The following is a 19358-nucleotide window of genomic DNA, read 5'->3' on the forward strand; positions in this document are numbered from 1 at the left end:
CTGAGATTATGTTAATGCTGCCAGGCAAGAATGGCTCCCTGCCCTCCCCTCCCACTGGCCCAGATACAGAAAGGGGCCTCATGGAGGGAGTCAATGACAGGCTAGATGCATAGCCAGGTTTCTTCAGCAGACTCTGGCCAAAGACCTTCTCAATCAAAAGACCCCTCCATAACCCTAGGTGGCCGTGGGCAGTCCCACAGCTCAGTCTCAGACCTGTCCTTCTGCACCGAATAAAAGAAAGGACGAGTTCTGCCGCCAACCCCACAAAACAAAGCAAGGAGAGCTGGCGACAAGCAGCCTCTTCTCTGCCAAACCTGAACTCATAAAGTTTGATTCAAGGGGTTACAATACCTCCTATTCGGCATCCCTCCTGCCCCATTCTCCCAGCCTTAGTAAATTACCCAATAAGCAGCAAGGACCTGTAGTTATTGTGCAGTTAAATGGTATTTGCCCAGTAAATCCTGAGCCGAGTACTCACAGTGATATACAGTAACTAATTACAGACATGAATTCTCTCCCCAAGACACCAAGTGTTACCAAATATTGCTGCATTTAGGGGAGGAGGTTTCATAGCTGCTCCACTCTCTCCAGTGAAGTCATGAGTAACTCTGCTATTTCAGGGGCCATAAGCATCTCCAAGGGCCCTCCATCTAAAAAAAAAAAAAAAATAGAGATGTCTTGAAAGGCAAGCGAGCATGGACCACTCTCCCAAGGTGGCAACCAACAGTGGCCCCCTGATCCCACGGCCCAGCACAAGGGTTTGAGTAGGAACCAGCCAGCTCTCCCTAAGTTATTGCCCAGCCAATAAGCAGCCCAACACTGTAGTAGCTGCTGCAAAGGCCCACAGTTCCAGCAGAGCAGGGAATGGAAGGCATTAGTCACTAAACTCAGGAATCAGCTTCCATATCAAAGGATGTGCCAAGAAGAGTGGAAGTGGCGGTTCCAAGCCAGGCATGATGAAGCATGCCCTTAGTCCCGGTACTCAGCAAGAGAAAGCAGGAATGTTATGAGCTCAAGGTCAGTCTGAGCTATATAATGAGAGCCTATCAAAAGAGAAAGAGGGAGACAGAGAGACAGTAGAGGGTCAGGGGAGATAGGGCTTAGTCAGTTAGAAAGGGCTTGCCGTGCAAATACGAGGACCTGAGTTTAATCTTGAAAACACATGTCAAAAAGTTAGGCATAAAAGCACACACGTGTAACCCAAGCACTGGGGAAGTGGAGGCAGGAAGGCTGCTGACCATTAAGAGCTCTGGTTCTATGAGTGATGTTCTCAAAAAACAAGGTGGATGGCTTTCTAGGTCGAATACTGACCTCTAAACAGGCACACATACACACAAAGAAGAAAATATAACGTTCATGCCTTAGACTGGGTACAGAATGCTCATCCTAAATTAATGTTTACGAGGTTCAACTAAGCCCCATTTGTACATGGGAGTATTACCCTGATCTAGAGTTGGGGAGGGCTATACATGGAGGGTATAAAGCAAATGGTCTATCATTATCACATCTTAAAACACAGTACTCTCTGCCCTCTAAACTGGAAACCCAGAGATCAACCTCCCTCTGTACTCAGTACAGCCGTGTAAACAAAAGCCAGCACTAGAATCAAAGAATTCAAATATTGGTTCCATTACCCATCACCAATGACCTTGGACCAGTTATTTGTCCTCTCTGAGCTCCAGATTCCTCATCCATGAAACAGGAAAGGCTCTCTCTATGTCTCAGAATTGCTGTGGAAATGGCCAGCCTGGAATTGGGTCTTATACCACATCCTGGGAACTCTGTCCCGATCCACTACATCTCCATATGGCCAACTTATTGTCTGGGACTTCGGTCTAAGCCTCCTGGGAGGAAGAACCCTGCTCTTATCTTCAGCACCCCCAAAAGCCTGTACATCCCATCCCACTTCCTAAGTGCTTTTAGCATAAAACTTCTCCTTTAAATACAAGCCCACATCGAACTTTCGAAAGACATGGGTAGCTGTTACAAGTTGGCTGTGCTTTCTTGGTTAATGCCTTCTTGGGTAGAAACGACTAATGAAAGCCCTCTCAAGGGTGTCTCTTTGACAGTGACAAAGAAGTCAGAGTGAGGGGGGAGAAGACAGAATAAGTACGGGCATCGCTACAGCAGGACAGTTGGCTTCGAGCCTTAGCTTCTCAAGTTTTTACTTGGGAGGCTGGCGATCAACCCTTCTCCATGGGGTACTGAGAGGATTATTAAGTAAGAAAATATATGGGAAGTGCTCTGTGAAGCATGAAGTATATACAAAAGTTCTCTGTGGCTAATATCCCAAACCAACCAGAAGACTGGGCCCAGAATCCCAGGGCAGTGACAAGAATCGCTTTTTTAATTAGGACACATATATAGTCAGCTCTCAATTATCTGTTGGCAAATTGTCCCCATTCCTGGCAAATGCTATCACCAAGACTGCTTAATGAAGTCCTCTGTTAACATTTCACAGCTTCTTATTCTGCTCTTATTTGCATGAGGCCCAAAGGGAATGAAAGTCCTTTAAAGGCAAAATCAGTTAATATGCCCAGTCTGTCTTAGGGAAGGTGTGATCCAGAGGGAGGACAAAGGTGAGACAGAGTGTGGTTCCCACTAACTTTGGACCAGTATGGAAGTGATGCTCTCCACCCAGCTGAAGGGGAGACAGGCAGGGAACCCAATGATCAGACTGTGAGTTTGTTTAAGTGTTAGAAATTCCTAGAAAAAGTCAAATCCACTCATATTCAAACAAGAATACCAAACTGCATCCAAAGTGATAATAAGTTTCATTAGCTCCAGTTGTCCATCGTGGGGATTCTTCACACCCTTGCCTACTCCCCATTAACCATGACTATAAAGAGTTGGGTGTACTTAGTGGGGAGCAAGATTATTTGGTGGGGAGAGGTGCTGCCAAGCCTGACTATTGGAGTTTAAACTCTTCCCACACCACACCACACACACACACACACACACACACACACACACACACACACACACACACACACACACACGCTGCATAAATGCAATTTCAAAAGAGATTTTAAAGTTGATCACATTAGTCTCCAAGAGGGGGAAGAACAGAGGACATGCACTGGAATGGTTTACTTGCAACCAGGATCAAGAAGTCTCCTCATTAAGTGCCAGATGTAAACTGGGCTTCTCAATGTTAGGTTAGTGCCAAGAGACAAAAAGCATCTGATGCTTAATGGCAGCCTACCCCAGCCACACAGCGTTCCGAGGAGCTAGGCTTACACTCCAATCAGTGGGACATAGCTAAGCTACCCTTCGTAGAACCTCTGCAGATCATCTAAGGACTCAGAACCAGTGCTTCTGAGCCCTTGAACATTGCACACAGACACCTTGGAGGCCAACATTAGAGCCGAGGCAGGACTCAGTTCCCCAACCCTAGTATTGCAGTACATGACATTTCACTGACAAGAGGATCGTAAACATTTATAAAGGGGGAAAACGGTTGACTTGTCCAATACCTTCTTGGTTTAGTTTGGGAAAAGTAAGGCACATTCAGAAAGAGACAGTAGCTGGTCAAGAATGCCATTAATCTTAAGAGTCTAGAAAGAGTGCATACCCTGAGCCCACTGTTGCTTATTACATGTGGATACACCTCAGCTGTGATCCCCAAACTACTGGAAGCTCTCGACACAGGTTCCTTGACATCAGGAAAATCTACCATCTCAACCTCTCTAAGCTTGAGTCCAGGACACTGTATTTTTAGTTAGTTCCGTGGATAATTTTTGCACAGATAAAAGTTTTGGAATCATTCTGAAGGACACGGTGCATAGAACTACAAAAATGATTATGTTTTTTAATTCTTGATTTAAAGAAAAAACAATACTTAGGACAAGATCTTCCCCCAAACAGACCAAGAGTCCCTGAGGGTTTGCTTTCACATCCCTGGGCCTCACATTTTATTTTCATCATTAGGACTTGAGAAAGGAGGAGTTTGGGTATGTTAGAGCTTGCAGCGTCAGGGTTGGGAAGGAGGGGCCTGAAGCAGGTTGATTATCTAGTGGTCTAGATTCTGCATCTTACAGGTGACCAATGCAAGCTTGAGTGATGGCAGAGTCAGGCCCAAAGGCACACAACTGAAAAGTGGCAACACAGGGTCCTCAGGGCACAGACATAGTTTCATGTGTCCAACCTGTGGCCTAGAGAGCAAAAAATGCTAGGCATCAGGGTGTACGCTAACCTGTGGCCCAGCCTCACCCTTAGCCCAGTGGCTCCCAAACCGATGCTCTGTAAGAAGTAATCATAAACATACTTTCTGCCTATGGCCAAGGCCTGTGCTATCCCTGTGCTTTAGTACCAGAGTCCTATTGCTTTCCTGTTTAAAGTCACAAAAATCTTAGATTCAGACAGAGAAACAAAGGAAGGAACCCAGTCTGAGTCCAGTGGCCAAGTAGCAGCAGGCCTGGACATTATTCAGCGTTCTGTTTTGTGGCCAGAATGTCCCCCTTCTACATCTCCTATCTCCTCCACTGACCTCCACCCCTCTGCCCACCCTCATTCCCTATGGGTGACCTCAGACAGGAATGGATGGGATCCTTCACGGACACAGAGGAACCCCATTCGCTGCAGCACTTATCAGCATCTTCTTGGCACCCAGGCCTCTGCTGGATCGATGGCGGAGTCCGCCTCCTGCTGCTAATGAGCACAGGACAAGCTCTGGCTGGGGCTGCAACACTGATAATCAGCAGGCACGTGATTTATGATAACTTTGGACTCACCCTGCCTTGGTCAGTCCGGTTGTTCTTCATTAGAGACCCATCGTATCCAGGACAACCTTGGCAGATTGTGTCCTGAGGACAGGAGTTTGAGGCTGTCAGAGTCAAAGGTGTTCTATGCTACCGTAGCTCCCACAAGGAATTAGGGAACAGAGGAGGAATAAACCCCAAATTTCTGTCCCTTTGGTTGAGCCTGGGAAGTGCTTTACTCCCACGTACAACTAAACAAAATCAACATGCAGTTTCTAGAATATTCACGACACCAGCAAGCTTCTCCTAATTCCGTGCATCAGAAACAAATTGCCAATGGCTGAAAATGATGGAGTTGAAAAGGAAAGTGTCTCCAAGAGACCTGGAGACATGGTCTACATGCCGAAGAGAGAGGACCTGGGTGAGGAGGACTAGGTGCCAGCCCTGCCCAGTGTCCCTGTGCCCTCTCCCGGGTTTGTCCACATGTCATGATTGTGCAAAATAAATGCTCACTCCATTAGCAGGATGCTTCTTTGAGCTGAAAACAAAAAGTGTCTCCAAATCTCTGCTCTACCAAAGAGAAAGGAACAGTGGGGGAAAGGTCTAGTCTCTAGCTAAGTTCTCCCACCATCTCCTTCTCCCAAGGAAGATGGACCTAGAAAACATCTTGTTCACACAACAGAATTCAAAGTCAGTGTGAACCTTGACTGGAGTTAAATACCTAATTCCAGGCAGCTGGTCCCAGCATAAACCTGACTAAATTGACCTTAGCCCATTTAGGAAGGTATATATATATATATATATATATATATATATATATATATATATATATATATGTGTGTGTGTGTGTGTGTGTGTGTGTGTGTGTGTGTGTGTGTGTGTGTGTGTGTATACATATATGTGCGTGCATGCATACATACATACATACACACACATGAAACTTTTCATGTTTGGAGGTGAAGTCTCAGGTCCACACCAAATACTACATAAGTCATGAAAGTACAAGGAACCCTTTAGAGGTGGCAAGACAAACAGGATGAGTGGAGAACAAGATGGTAATAGAAGCATGAATGTGATTATGGTGTATGGGGGTAGAGTGGGTTGTGTACATCTTAATGAAACCCATCATCTTGTACTCTCACTAAAAATAAATTTTAAAGAAGTAACAGCAAGGAGGGCTTGGGAGATAGCTTGGTTGATAAAGTATTTCCCATGGAAGTGTGAACCCTGTGTACAAACCCCAACACCCACGTAAAAAGCCAGGCCTAGTAGTGTGTGCTTAGAGTCCTAGCACTGGGGAAGCAGAGACAGGAAGATCTCTGTGGCCCAATGGCTAGCCAGCCTAGCCTACTTAAGAAGTCTCCCAGTGAGCACTGTCTCAAAATTAAGGTGAAGAGCAATTGAGAAAGACATCTGTCACCCTCTGACCCCATGTGCCTACACACACACACACACACACACACACACACACACGCCAGTGTGTTCAATACACATAAGTTATTTACACCTTCTCACTTTCAGACCCATTAACCCAACTACACCCAACACACCTTCCTTGTGTGATTCAAAGCCCTCCCCATCAACACACTTACCACAGGACCTTATCACCTCAGCCCAGCTTCACCTCTGAAGACAACAAGAGGCTCACCATCACAGACAGCAAGAGCCTACCTCTCCCCAGCAAATGCTATCACTCCTACCTCCAAGAGGATGCTAAGCCCATTTTCCTCCCTCTGGCAATACACTTCTGCTGAGCCCTTATGACAGCACAATCTTCCCGATCGGTCTTCCTGTCTTTGGATGATCCTTCTCCATCCATCCTTCTAAAACTGGCACCTGAATAAATGGGTCCCAAATGATGGCTTCTCATTAACTACGCTTGTCTCAGCACAAATTTCAGGGTTAATGCAGCCAGCTCCCCTCAACCCTCTCCTATTTCCTATTTTCCTCCTCTCTCTAGACACATACACACACACACACACACACACACACACACACACACACACACCACTCTCCCCACCATGAGGCCACTGTCCCCTTCTGATTATTTTCATACTCCACACACCAGTTCATCAAAATGAACTGTCATTACGGGAGGTAGGAATGGTTTATGTACTTTAGACCCCGTCTCTCAAACGACTCTACAAGTTTCCAACACAGAAACTGGAGCTTGTGGCCCTCCTGCCGTCCCTCTCTGCCACATCCTAACCTCTGAACTTTGATGTTCTACACAGCAGAAGACACCCTCTCCCTACCCTCATCTGGCTTGCCCTGCAGACCACTTCAGAATCCAGGTCCCTGTGGCTCCTTCCTTCTACCTTGCTTTGGGCACTAATTCTGTGCAACTTCTTATTCCGTCTCTGGGCATATCCTTGCTTGTTCCAGGCTCTAAGAGCATGGCCAGCAGAAAAGGCACACTTCTCTGCCCACCGCCTCACACACATACAAGATGAGATGGTTCCTGCCCCTATCTCAGGTCCTGATGCTACCACAGTCACTGTCACCCACTCAGATCCTCTACAAAAACCAGATTTCTTATCTGTCAGGCAGTGGGCTAGTGCATTCCCACCACCCCAATCTGTGGAGATCACAACCCAGCATTCTGCACGGGTGCTACCAGGTCTAAGTCAGGAAACAAACTCTGTGCCACCTGCCGGGTCCCTTCCCTTGTGTCTGCCAGTACTGTTCTGGTATCATTAGGGGCCACTGGGTCCTGCTCTTCTTCCTCTCCCTTGTCTGCTTCTCATGACAAGGACATCATTCTTAATCTCAAAAGAGACAATTTACCACATGCTCTGAGCTGAGAGAAACCTGGCAATAAAGACACAGGAAATGAGTATCCTTAAGCCTCTTCCAACTGGTCACTAATAAGAGCAGGTGGACACATTGGAGCCCTTTCTGTGCTGCTGGCCAGGCACTCTGGGAGCCTCCAAAGCTGACTAGTAAGGGATGCTCTGACCGAACCAGAAGGGCACATCTCTGATCCCTCCATGTAGATTTCTAATGAGTTTGAATCTCCATGTCCCTGTAGAACAGGATCTACAGGATATGTCTGCATTATTCCTATTGAAAGTTAGGAGAGGGAGAGAGGAAAAACCGCAGAAGGTCAAATGCCAGTTATTCTGGATTCCACAGTGGTGAACAATAAGGGATCCTCTCTCAAACATGGTAGAAGTGGTCCTTTGACTTCCACATTTACACTGACACATGCCCCTGCACTTACGCACACACAAGGAAGGAAGGAGGGAAGGAAGGAAGGAAGGAAGGAAGGAAGGAAGGAAGGAAGGAAGGAAGGGGTGGAGGGGGAGAGGGAGGGGAGGGGGAGGAGGAGGGGGAGGGGAGGAGGAGGGGAGGGGGAGGGAGGAAGGAAAGGAAGGAAAAAAGAGAGAAAGAAAGAAAAGGAGAGAGAAAGAAATGGAGAAAGAAAGACAGAGAAAGAAAGAAAGAAAGAAAGAAAGAAAGAAAGAAAGAAAGAAAGAAAGAAGGAGAAAGAAAAAAGAAAGGAAGGAAGGAACAGAGCATATCAACAACGACCTAAAGACCTCCCAGGAGGCTCCACCTCCCATGGTGCCACTCCCACCTCTCCAAAGCATCAAGCTCACCCCTCTGGAGATGTTTAAGAGCCACATTAGAGCATTCAGTTCACCTAAAACATGTGATAATGATGGCCGAATGCATCACCAAGCCGTAGTAAAGATGGCTGCCACGTGTGCATTCAGTACTTCAGGTCCATCGCACAGCGGGTTCCCATAAATAACTCAGTGACTTCCTCTCCTGTGAAGCGGATCCCTTGTCACTCTGGCTCTTCTCCTTTGTCTCTTCCCTGTCCCCTTCTGTGTGCTGTGCTCAGCACAGTATCTACCCGGTCAGTAGTTTATAGTGCAAAAGCTACTGTCCCACAATAAACGCAGAGCACAGAACAGGAAACAAACCGGAGGTAGCAAGCTACAAGCATTTAATGGAAGGACACCTGATCTTCACATGCTGTTCCAGGCACTGTGACAGAGATGTCCTTCCGGAGATGCACGGTAGGTCTTCATTTATGTTTTCCCATCTTTGGATGAGTAGTAAGTGCCAATAAGACTTGGAGAAACTGGCTGCACTGGTTGTCAGTCACGGGATTGGACTAAGGAGGTGCTAGGACGTTAGGAAAGCTCACCTCTGGGCGTGTCCATATGGGAGCTTCCTGAGATTAAGGAGAGACTAGCTACCCAGAGTGTGGGTGGCACTATCCCATAGGCTGGGGGGTCAAAGTGATGAAAGAGGAAGAAGAAAGACAGTTTGCCTAAGGTGGAAAAAGGAAAAAGGGAGCAAGTTGGGAGAAGGGTTTTCTCTAAAAAGGACCCCACCCATGCCTCTCACACTGTGCTCCCAAGAGCCCCTGACCCTGAAAGCCTCAAGGTCTGTCCTAAGGGTTAAAGAGTATTGGGTTTTTTCCCCTCCACTTCCTCTTCCATAGCACCCCAACTTTTATCCACTCCTCTTATCCACCAAGTCTAAGATCTGTTTATGAAAGCATCTCAGGTTTGAAAGAAAAAAATCATTTTACTTATATCAATATAATATCTAGTTTAAATTTATTTTATTTATTCTTTGACAATTTCACATATGTATACAATGTATCTCGGTCCTATCCATCCCCAGATTTCCCCTCTGGCATCACTCAACATGTCCCCTTCTCCCACCGTCATGTCCCCGTGTCTCTCTCTCTCTCTCTCTCTCTCTCTCTCTCTCTCTCTCTCTCTCTCTCTCTCTCATACACACACACACACACACACACACACACACACACACACACACACACACACACAGTCTACTGAGTCCAGTTAGTGCCATGAGCTGGAATGTTGACTGATATCGTGGCTCGATCTTGTATAGTTCTTGTGCAAGTAACCATAGCTGTAATGAGTTCACGAGTGTGCTGCTCACGCCAGATGCAGAAGGCAGCATTTCCCAGTACTACTCCCCATCCTCCGGCTCTAACATTCTTTCTGTTCCATGCGCCTTACAGAGTGGGGATGGAAGATGACGGATGTCATCTGTGGATGGACACACAGCAGTCACTTATTCTCAACACTCTGATCAGTTACAAGTCTGCGTTAGCTGCCGGCGGCTGCACAAAAGAAACTTCTCTGACCAACATTAAAAGCAAAGGTTGAAGTCTGTGTGAAGATTTAGAAGGAGGTTTGACACCTTGCCCATTTAAATAGCTCCCTTCCTGGAGCCTATGGCCATGGGCTCCTCCTTTGTCGAGGGCTTTACTGGTTATCAGTATCAGGTTTACAGGATCAGGGGAATTTTCCTTCTTTGGAGTGGGCCTCAAACCTAGTCAGAAGGCAGTTGGTTGCCCTTACAACCATCATGCCACTAATGTTCAGGGGGCACATCTCACCTGGCAAATGGATCCTGTAACATTCAGGGTTCACCACAGGATAATTTCCATTAATACTTTTTCTCCTGCAGCCTGCACAGCTCCTTCTAACCTTCTGAAATGTCACGGGCAGAAACAAAATCCTCAGTCCTGTTCTGGCTTGTTTCTGCAATCTAAGTTGTTGTGTCTTCATAATAGCTCGTTTAACTATCTCGTCATTTATCAAGAGAAACAACCATAGCCTATGCTGTGAGGGAAACCCTGTAGGCAAAGTAATTTTAGTGGTCTGAACATAGCATGAGAATATTAAAATCGGACAGAAAAGAAGGGCTGTTGGTTGGGGGAACTCAGCTCCTACCCCAGAATAAATTTCAAATCATATATTTCAGATGGTTTTGAGAACTCTGTGCCCTCCCTATCCCCAGAAACATGTTTTCCACAGAAAATCCAAGTGGATCTAAAAACATAAACAGTGGTGACTAAAGCCCAAAGTAGCCCCCATCAGAACTGCACCTAGGCAGTTCTCTCTGCCCTGTCGGGCTTTGTTTCCTGGTGTTTCCAGGAGGATCTTGCACCTGCTCCAACTCCTGGTTCTGAGCCACCACCTTCCATCGTGGTCTTGTGAGTACTCAGAGTTAACCCCGCCTCCACAGTGATGTCACTGACCTCTCCTCCCAGGGTCCTGCACCATCCAGTTCTCCTGATTTTCACGATGAGCATCCAGGACTCACCCTTGTCTCCAGAAATGGATGTTCCAAGCATTTCCAACAGTGCCTCCTTCTCCTACCAAGCATAAAAAGAATGGGGTGTGAAGAATGGACAGTTACCTCCTGCTGAAGCTCCTAATAAGGGACATTTGGAAGTCCAGGCACCACTTCCTTCAGGGCTTTTTCATTACAGTCTCTTTAGCCCCTGGCTGACAACCTGATAATTCTCTCTGATCACAGGAGCACTGGCTGCTACTGGAACCGCCTTGACACTGTCCTTTCGAAAGATTCCAGGATAAAAGATTAGAACAGGAACAGAAAAGGTGTCGCCCTGCCCCCTCCTCGTCTTCCTCTCCTTATTTTCCCATCCTCATCTACTTCTCCTCCTCTTTGCTCTCTCCCCCTCTTTTTCCTCCTCCTTTCTTCCCTCCCCTCCACTTCTCCTCCCTATTCCTCCTCCTAACCACTCTTCTTTTCTTCTCCCTCCTCCCCATTCCCTTTCCTTCCGACTCCCCATCCTTTCCTCCTCTCTTCTTCCCTCTTGTCTTCCACCCCTTCCCCTTCTCCCTCCTCCTCTCTCCCTCCTCCCATCTCCCTCCTCCTCTCTCCCTCCTCCCATCTCCCTCCTCCTCTCTCCCTCCTCCTCTCTCCCTCCTCCCATCTCCCTCCTCCCATCTCCCTCCTCCATCTCCCTCCTCCCATCTCCCTCCTCCCATTTCCCTCCTCCTCTCCCCCTCCTCCTCTCTCCCTCCTCTCATCTCCCTCCTCCTCTCTCCCTCCTCCTCTCTCCCTCCTCCCATCTCCCTCCTCCCATCTCCCTGCTCCATCTCCCTCCTCCCATCTCCCTCCTCCCATTTCCCTCCTCCTCTCCCCCTCCTCCTCTCTCCCTCCTCTCATCTCCCTCCTCCTCTCTCCCTCCTCCTCTCTCCCTCCTCCCATCTCCCTCCTCCCATCTCCCTCCTCCACCTCCCTCCTCCCATCTCCCTCCTCCCATTTCCCTCCTCCTCTCCCCCTCCTCCTCTCTCCCTCCTCCCATTTCCCTCCTCCTCTCCCCCTCCTCCTCTCTCCCTCCTCCCATCTCCCTCCTCCTCTCTCCCTCCTCCCATCTCCCTCCTCTCATCTTCCTCCTCCTCTCTCCCTCCTCCCATCTCCCTCCTCCATCTCCCTCCTCCCATCTCCCTCTTCCCATCTTCCTCCTCCTCTCTCCCTTCTCCCTGTATGAACCACTGCTTTATGGCTCTTCCCTTCACTCCTCTTCCTCTTTTGTCTTGTCTTTTCTTCCTTCTTGTTTTGGTGTCAGCAAGAACCTAATTGCAACAGAAAACATGAAGAGACAGAGTAAGGAAAAAGCTCACTACCCAGAGCTGATTAAAATATCCTCCCGTAATCTAATTTGCAAAGCTCAAATCAGAATAAAAAGTCTTACTCCCACAATTCCAGGCCAATTTTACTTTTAATGAGACTCCTCAGAGAGGTTGCTAAGATCCCACCAGGCTGTGAACTCCAGGCCTGCCTGCTGCCCCCACTCTCTGTTGCTGTAGGAACCCCAGCCCTACCCTGCACCTCATTTTCCCTATGCCTGCCATCTTGTGTGGGAAGGTAATCCAAGTCCAGTTCATCTGTGGTGCTGTGGGAAGGAGGCAGCAGCTGACTGCCATGTTCTTTTCCCTCCCACAGAACATCTGTGTCTTCAGGGTTGAGGTGGGAACAAACTGAGGGTTCAAAATTCAAGTCAACCCCACTCCAGCCGCAGTTCCGCCACTCACTATCTGTGTGACTCTGATCTTGTTGCCATGTCTCTCTGATCCTGGCTTCTTTGTTACAAAATGGTGATTTTTTTTTCCTGCCCCGAAGCATTACACTGTCTCTAAGAGAGGGGCATATGGAAAAATACTGACTGTAGTCATCTCAGACCATCAGTGACCCACTGCCCACTCTTCGTCAAGAACACAGACCACATTAGCTCTCTACTTTCCCTGAGCCCATGCTTTGGGAGCTGCATGGAGCCCAGGTCAGCAAATGAGAACAAGCCTCAGAGACACAATGAGACAGTCCCCAACCTGCCACAGATAGCCACTGACAAACACTTCGGTTCCCAGTCCTGCAGAGCTGACTGCTGATGCTCTGAGGAGTGCTGTTAGCATAGTACCCCCAGGCAGTACACCCAGCACTGGAAGTACTGAGTCAGCTCAGTGCTACTCTCCTTAGTCCCATACTTGTGCCAGCCTCTCCATGTAGAGGCAGCGCCCACTGTGGCTATGCCGCTAACACAATGAGAAAATTCATGAGCTGATGCTTAAAGATGCACAGAGTCTGGCATCTCACCTGTGCAACAAGCTATTTGTTTAATAAAATATGAGCCAATAACTTCAACCGTTGTGGCATCTTGCGTTGAGGTGTGAGTGAGAGGCGTGGGCTTCCAAGAGATTCCCAAGGGGGAGACTGACTGTAAGAGCCAACCTTGGAAAACAAAAGAAGGGGGCTGGAGCGATGGCTCAGTGGTTAAGAGCACTGCCTGCTCTTCCGGAGGTCCTGAGTTCAATTTCCAGCAACCACATGGTGGCTCACAACCATCTGTAATGGGATCTGATGCCTGCTCCTGGTGTGTCTGAAGACAGTGACAGTGTACTTATATAAATAAAATAAGTAAACCTTTAAAAAAGAAGGAAGGAAGAAGACTCTAGGTAGGGATGGCTATAAGGCCCTATACTAGCCACCGATTGCCTGGATTGCCAGGTTGAACTAGAACTGTATGACTCCTGAGCAAGTGAAATTAGGTGGGAGTTGAACATGAAAGAGGGAGGTGGCATGTCCCATGGTGGCTGAGATTCATCCAGAAGGGTCATCACTGGAGTCAGATAAGAGAGGGGCTGGAGTCTCAAACCAGCGCCTGAAGAGGGAACTCGGCTCTAGTTGGGTTCTTGGGACAGCCTGGCTCTGCTGTCCCGTGAAAGGGCATTGCGGTCCTCTCTGACTGACCACTGTGCTTCTCCCTCCCCAGGTCAAGTCTACTCCTTCAGCCAGCAACCCCAGGACCAAGTGGTGGTGTCAGGACAACCAGTGACTCTGCTGTGTGCCATCCCTGAATATGATGGCTTCGTCCTGTGGATCAAAGATGGCTTGGCTCTAGGTGTAGGCAGAGACCTCTCAAGTGAGTACTTCCAGACTCCCCTGCCCACACAGAAAAGGGCTCAGTACCTACGCTGCCTCACCCTATCTGTTCTACTATGAAGCTCCACACTCCATTTGGGCCTCAAATCCCCAGCCAGCTCTACAACTCTCCTGACAGCAAAGGCCTTGGTCCCCCTAGGATCCTAGGTGCCTCTGGCTATGAGCACTGATTCCCACTCTGATAGCCGGTCCTAGACCTAGAACAGAATTCATTCCAAAGCCACTGTGATCCCCATGATGTCTGATTTCCAAACATCATGTGCTCCCGTTTCTTGGCCCAAAATGAATCCTCGTTTATCAAGGCATGAGCCAGCTTCCCACCCAAGGAGAGAGTCAATGAACTGAAAACTCACAAGAAAATCCGCTTCTCCCAGGATTCATCTCATGATAGGAAGAAAAGACAGGAAGGGTTTACATTAACTGCCAACCTCGTTCAGCCACCCAGGCAAGCTGCACCATGGGGGCCTCCTGCAGCTGCTACTGACTGGCACGTCAACCCTGTAGTTTATGCCAGGCGGTATCATTTGGTATCTATTCTGCATGGCTATTTCAGAAGCTCATCCAAACACCTTGCCAAGCTACCCTTTCCCCGGGGCATTAAAAAACAACAGCCACTCCATGTCGCTTGACCATTCTGTCATTACTCAACCCTGAGCTGGGCAAGCAAGGGGCCGATTGCTGGGCTGAAATGCATGATGAAATTCAGAAGGATGGATCCGGGTGTCACTCACCTGCCATCTGGGAACGTCGAGGGGTAGAGAATGGATGAGACGTATGCATTCAACTGGGAAGTACTTTTACCTCGTTCACACTGTACAGCTGCAGGAAAATAAAAATCGAAGTGCACTCGGAAACACCGCAGGGCTGGGAAATTAATATTTTAAAGTATGAGTTATGTCTTGCCAAAAAAAATGTATATTGAAACATTATGGTGGTGGTCAATAGCAGTCACGGGCCTAATGCTGCAGCCCAGCTGAGCAGAGATAAAATACCCGAGAATATCTCCAAAATATACTGTGCTGCCATAGAGTTTAAGTGTTATGGGAGCCAGCCAGCTTCAGAGATGCTCAGCTCTGGTACCCTGGAGAGATGGGGGAAGGCAACAATCTTCCCAAATGAGAGTTGCTTATGCTCCAGACAGCCATGAGCCATGAGGACTGTCAATGGTTATCAGCCTCTTGTCGGGACCTTGTCTCATCAGGTCAGTGACCAAGTGGAGGTCCCAGGTCACTAAGAACAGATCATAGAATTGACATCAAGGCACAGATAATTGTATTTCTGATCTGAGGTTCCATTCCTGGTTCTCTAGGATTCAGGATCTGGGTGCTGGTGCTAAAGACAAGTTGACCCATGTCCTGACCTGGCTTCCTCTCCATCCTGACTCAGACTCTGAGGAAGACAGGTCCTAAACGCTCTGCTGTGGCACCCATAAGCTCAGGCTCTTGAGAAATATCTGGGGTTGGCTCACAGTTTCGGAGGTTTAGGCCAGTATCATCATAGTGGGAAGCATGAAAGTGGCTTGGGCCTGGCTTGAGCATTTAATCATCTACCCACAAAAACTCCATCCTGACCATAATGGCAGATTCTCACAGGTTCCATACCTACCCCTTGCTGGCCTGGTACAAAAGGGTCAGAATGGAACACAGCTGAAGTCAGCAAAGATTTGGTGAGTGCATAAGAGGGAAACTGAGGGCTAGTGTCACAGGACTTCCTGTTGCTGTGGCTCTGTCCTCTTCCATTTTAACTGTGTTGCCCCACTCAGTATACCAGACGTGAGTCTCTCACTGACACATTGGTGTCTTTCTGGTCACCAAGGTTGAGACACCAGAAAGAAAATGTTTGCCAGCACATTCTCAGGTGCAAACAGAGCATTTTTCTCCTAAAAAGCACTTCTCAGATGTCTCATAAATCTATGATTGAAGTCCAAAGGGAGGGAAAGATTACAACTCCCTTTAATTGAAAATGCTACAGAGTAAACAGTTGAAGAAAAATAAATTGACTCAACTATCTAACAGTCTAATTGGTTGAGAACCTGTCTGCTCCCTTCCTAGGACAGGCACCTCTTTCTACCTCCCTACCATTTGTTCTCTCTCTCTCTCTCTCTCTCTCTCTCTCTCTCTCTCTCTCTCTCTCTGTGTGTGTGTGTGTGTGTGTGTGTGTGTGTGTGTGTGTGTGTGTGTGTGTGATATGCATGTATGCATGTTGTATAGGTAAGTGTACCCATGTATATTGTCTTGGGGCTTCTATGGTTGTAAAGAGACACCATGACCACAGCAGCTCTGACAAATGAAAGCACTTAGCTAGGGTTGGCTTACGGTTTCAGAGGTTTGGTCCAGTAGCATCACGGTGGGAAGCATGGCAGCATAAAGGTAGACATGGTGTGGAGAAGGAGCTGAGAGTTCCACATCTGGATCCTCAGGCAGCAGGAAGAGCATTTGAAACCTCAAAGCCTACCCCCAGCAGCACACTTCCTCCAATAAAACCACACTTACTCTAACAAGGCCACACCCCCCATTAGTGCTACTCTTGCTGAGCCTAGGGAAGCATCTCCATTCAAATCACCTTTATAGAACAGGCCAGCAGTCCATGTTAGGTGTTTTCTTCAGTCTCTACCTATTTTTTGAGACGGCTTCTCTCACTCAACCCAGAGCTCACCAGTTGGCTATGCTGACTGGACGGTAAGCCCCTGGGATCTACTAGTCTCTGTTCCTTACCCCTAATACCACCATGCCCAACTTTGGGGGTGCTAAGGGTCTGAACACAGATCCTCATGCTTGCACAGCAAGCGTTCTACCCACTGAGCCATCCCCTTTGCCCTGCCATCATTTGGATTTAAATTAGCATGTATAGAGAGAGGGTAGGCTAGACGTGGTAGCTGATACCTGTAACTTTAGCGCTCGGGGAGGTTAGTGTGAAATGGACATAAGTTCAAAGCCGGCTTATATAGATTATCCTGCTGTAATTTTCACCTATGAGCCCCCTACCTTGCTGATAAGGAAGCTGAGACACAATGGCGCTAAAGCTCCAGGTAACAGAGCAAGGAAGAGATGAGCTGGAGTTTGAACCTACCCACCACGTCTAGAACCTAGAGGCTCTGAATCTCTGCCTCCTCCGAGGATACCATGGACAGAGCTACAGATTCCTCCGCAGCTGTGCTCCTTCCTGTGTGTGTTTTCCGAAGAAGCTGCCAGTCCTTGAGATAGCATCGCAGCTCCCTGCCTAATTAGGCAAATACAAACAAAACTATCACTGATGTTTTCCACAACTCATGAGAGTGAAATCCTGCTGCTGATGGCTTGTAAGACAACAACAACAACAAAAACCCACAGTTCCATCCAAGATGCCTGCGGGGACAGACCTAATTGCAGAACAGCAGGACGGGGGCTGGGCTGGAGGGCAGCAACACAGAGGCCAGCAGCAGTTGGCCGGGCCCAGCTTCACCTGCTTCGGCTTATTCCCTTTGCCCATCAGAAGGCAGGAATGTGGGAGATGGGTAGGCAGGGTCCTCCTTGGGTACAGCTGATCCTTGGCATCAGTTTTGGAAGGCCCTGCTGAGGGCAGGGTCCTTTAGTGTCATGATGAGGACAGCATGGACTCAGTTGTTGAAGAGCCCACAGAACATGCTGGCAAGCCTACAGAAGACCATGGATCCCTACTTCAACGACCAAGGATGGGCACTGATGGGTCCTGGTACAGTCACCCAGCCTGTCCCATCCCTCATCCACCCTTAGCTTATCCAGAGCGGGGTCTGAGGAGAGAAGGTAACCAGGGCAGACCCAAAAGAAGGAGCCCATGCATAACCCCATAGTGCAAGGGTTGTGAGGAGAGAAGGTCTCAGGTGAGGGGGTAGAAGGATAACACCCTGATAGGACAAACGAAGAGGCTTAGGGCCAAAGACCACAGAAAGAGCAAAGGCCTGTCTATGGCCACGGCTGCAGTCAGTGTTTGCATTCAGCCTGCTGGCCGCAGCAGCTGCTGAATGATTCATCGTCTTCAAACTTTTACTTATCTATTATTCATCACCAGTGTGTATGTACTGAGGCCCCAAATTCCTAAGTGTCCTGAGTGCCTCCTAAGTGCTTAATCAGGCCCTGGGGTTTGGAGATGGGAGGTGGGAATGCCCAGAAATGGGAAGGTATGCTGCATGGTGTATGGTGTCCAGCTTTCCTAGATGGCCTGTCCTCTTAGATTCCTGGGACAAAACTTCCCTGCCGAAGTCACTCTTGACCCCTTCCAAGTAAATAAATCCCTCATCCCTTTTTCTTCTGTTTTTCTCTTGCTTTCTCTTTTATTTGTGAATCTCAGATTCACTCTCCCTCCTTACCCCCTCTCCTCCCCCTCCCCTCTCTGCATCACATTAGCAAACACTACTGAATGTGGATAGCATCTTCCCAGAGCCAATACCCCATAGCCATGCCTGCCTGCTCAGCATGCTTTTGTCTCTAACTCTGACTTCTCCCATTTTCCTTAGAACTTAGAACCACCAACACACACACACACACACACACCACATAACACACCACACACACACACACATACACAAGACACATACGCACACACACACATGACACACACGCACACAAGCACACACACACACATACACACACACACCACATAACACACACCACACACACACACATACACAAGACACACACGCACACACACACACGACACACATGCACACAAGCACACACACACACATACACACACACACACACACACACACACACACACACACGTGCTGGGAAATTCTTGCTTTTATGTTGGGTTTCACTGAGATCCAAGGCCTGAGCAAGGGCCACTTTGTCACTGGTACCCACCCCAGTTCCCCCTGAGCTAGGAAAGGAAGTGTTACTGTTCTCTTTTCCCTCTGAAGGCACAATCATTTTAGCCCATGAGATAAATTAGCAATACACAAGCAAACAGAGGAAACCGTGGGAGCCGTCCATAAAGTAAAAGGTTTAAGAAAAGGACCTGAAGGTTGAGATCTGATAGCAGCACATGGAGGGAGATACCTGAGGTCAGCTCTGCCCAGGCCAGGCATCAGACACCCTAGCCAACCTTCCAGAAAGATCTTTCTTAGGCAGAAGGGAAGAAGTCAGACAGGAAGGCCTCTGCCTGAGTCACTGTCCACTAGATGTCTATTTCCTTTTGCAAGAGAGATTTCTTTTAAAAGGCCATTCTGTCTAAGGGGCCACACCATCTCCAAATGCCCCCTGGATCTCTCACAGCTCTCTGCTTTCTCCCCAGGCTACCCCCAGTACCTGGTGGTGGGGAACCACCTCTCAGGAGAGCATCACCTGAAGATCCTGAGGGCTGAGCTGCAGGACGATGCTGTGTACGAGTGCCAGGCCATCCAGGCTGCCATCCGGTCCCGCCCTGCACGCCTTACAGTCCTGGGTAAGTCAC

At 48.3% G+C, this 19358-nt stretch overlaps 1 protein-coding gene and 1 long non-coding RNA gene across 9 annotated transcripts in view; one reads left to right on the forward strand and one right to left on the reverse strand.

The window, feature by feature from the left end:
• Nucleotides 1-19358, forward strand: part of Kirrel3 (kirre like nephrin family adhesion molecule 3) — a 539837-nt gene that overhangs the window by 433451 nt on the left and 87028 nt on the right. For all 8 annotated transcript variants that reach the window (XM_039081393.2, XM_039081392.2, XM_039081396.2 and 5 more), the window contains 2 exon segments: nt 13780-13929; nt 19200-19349. In XM_039081393.2, coding sequence (XP_038937321.1) covers nt 13780-13929; nt 19200-19349 — 300 coding nt within the window.
• The window catches only part of LOC120094325 (uncharacterized), a 52313-nt gene continuing 44802 nt past the window's right edge, over nt 11848-19358 (reverse strand). Inside the window, exons 3-4 of the long non-coding RNA XR_010054348.1 lie at nt 14681-19358; nt 11848-12085 (exon numbers count right to left, since the gene is read on the reverse strand). This is a non-coding gene — a long non-coding RNA (uncharacterized LOC120094325). The remainder of the gene's footprint in view (nt 12086-14680) is intronic.

This window comes from Rattus norvegicus, chromosome 8, assembly GCF_036323735.1.
Source record: "Rattus norvegicus strain BN/NHsdMcwi chromosome 8, GRCr8, whole genome shotgun sequence".
Lineage (NCBI taxonomy): Eukaryota > Metazoa > Chordata > Mammalia > Rodentia > Muridae > Rattus > Rattus norvegicus.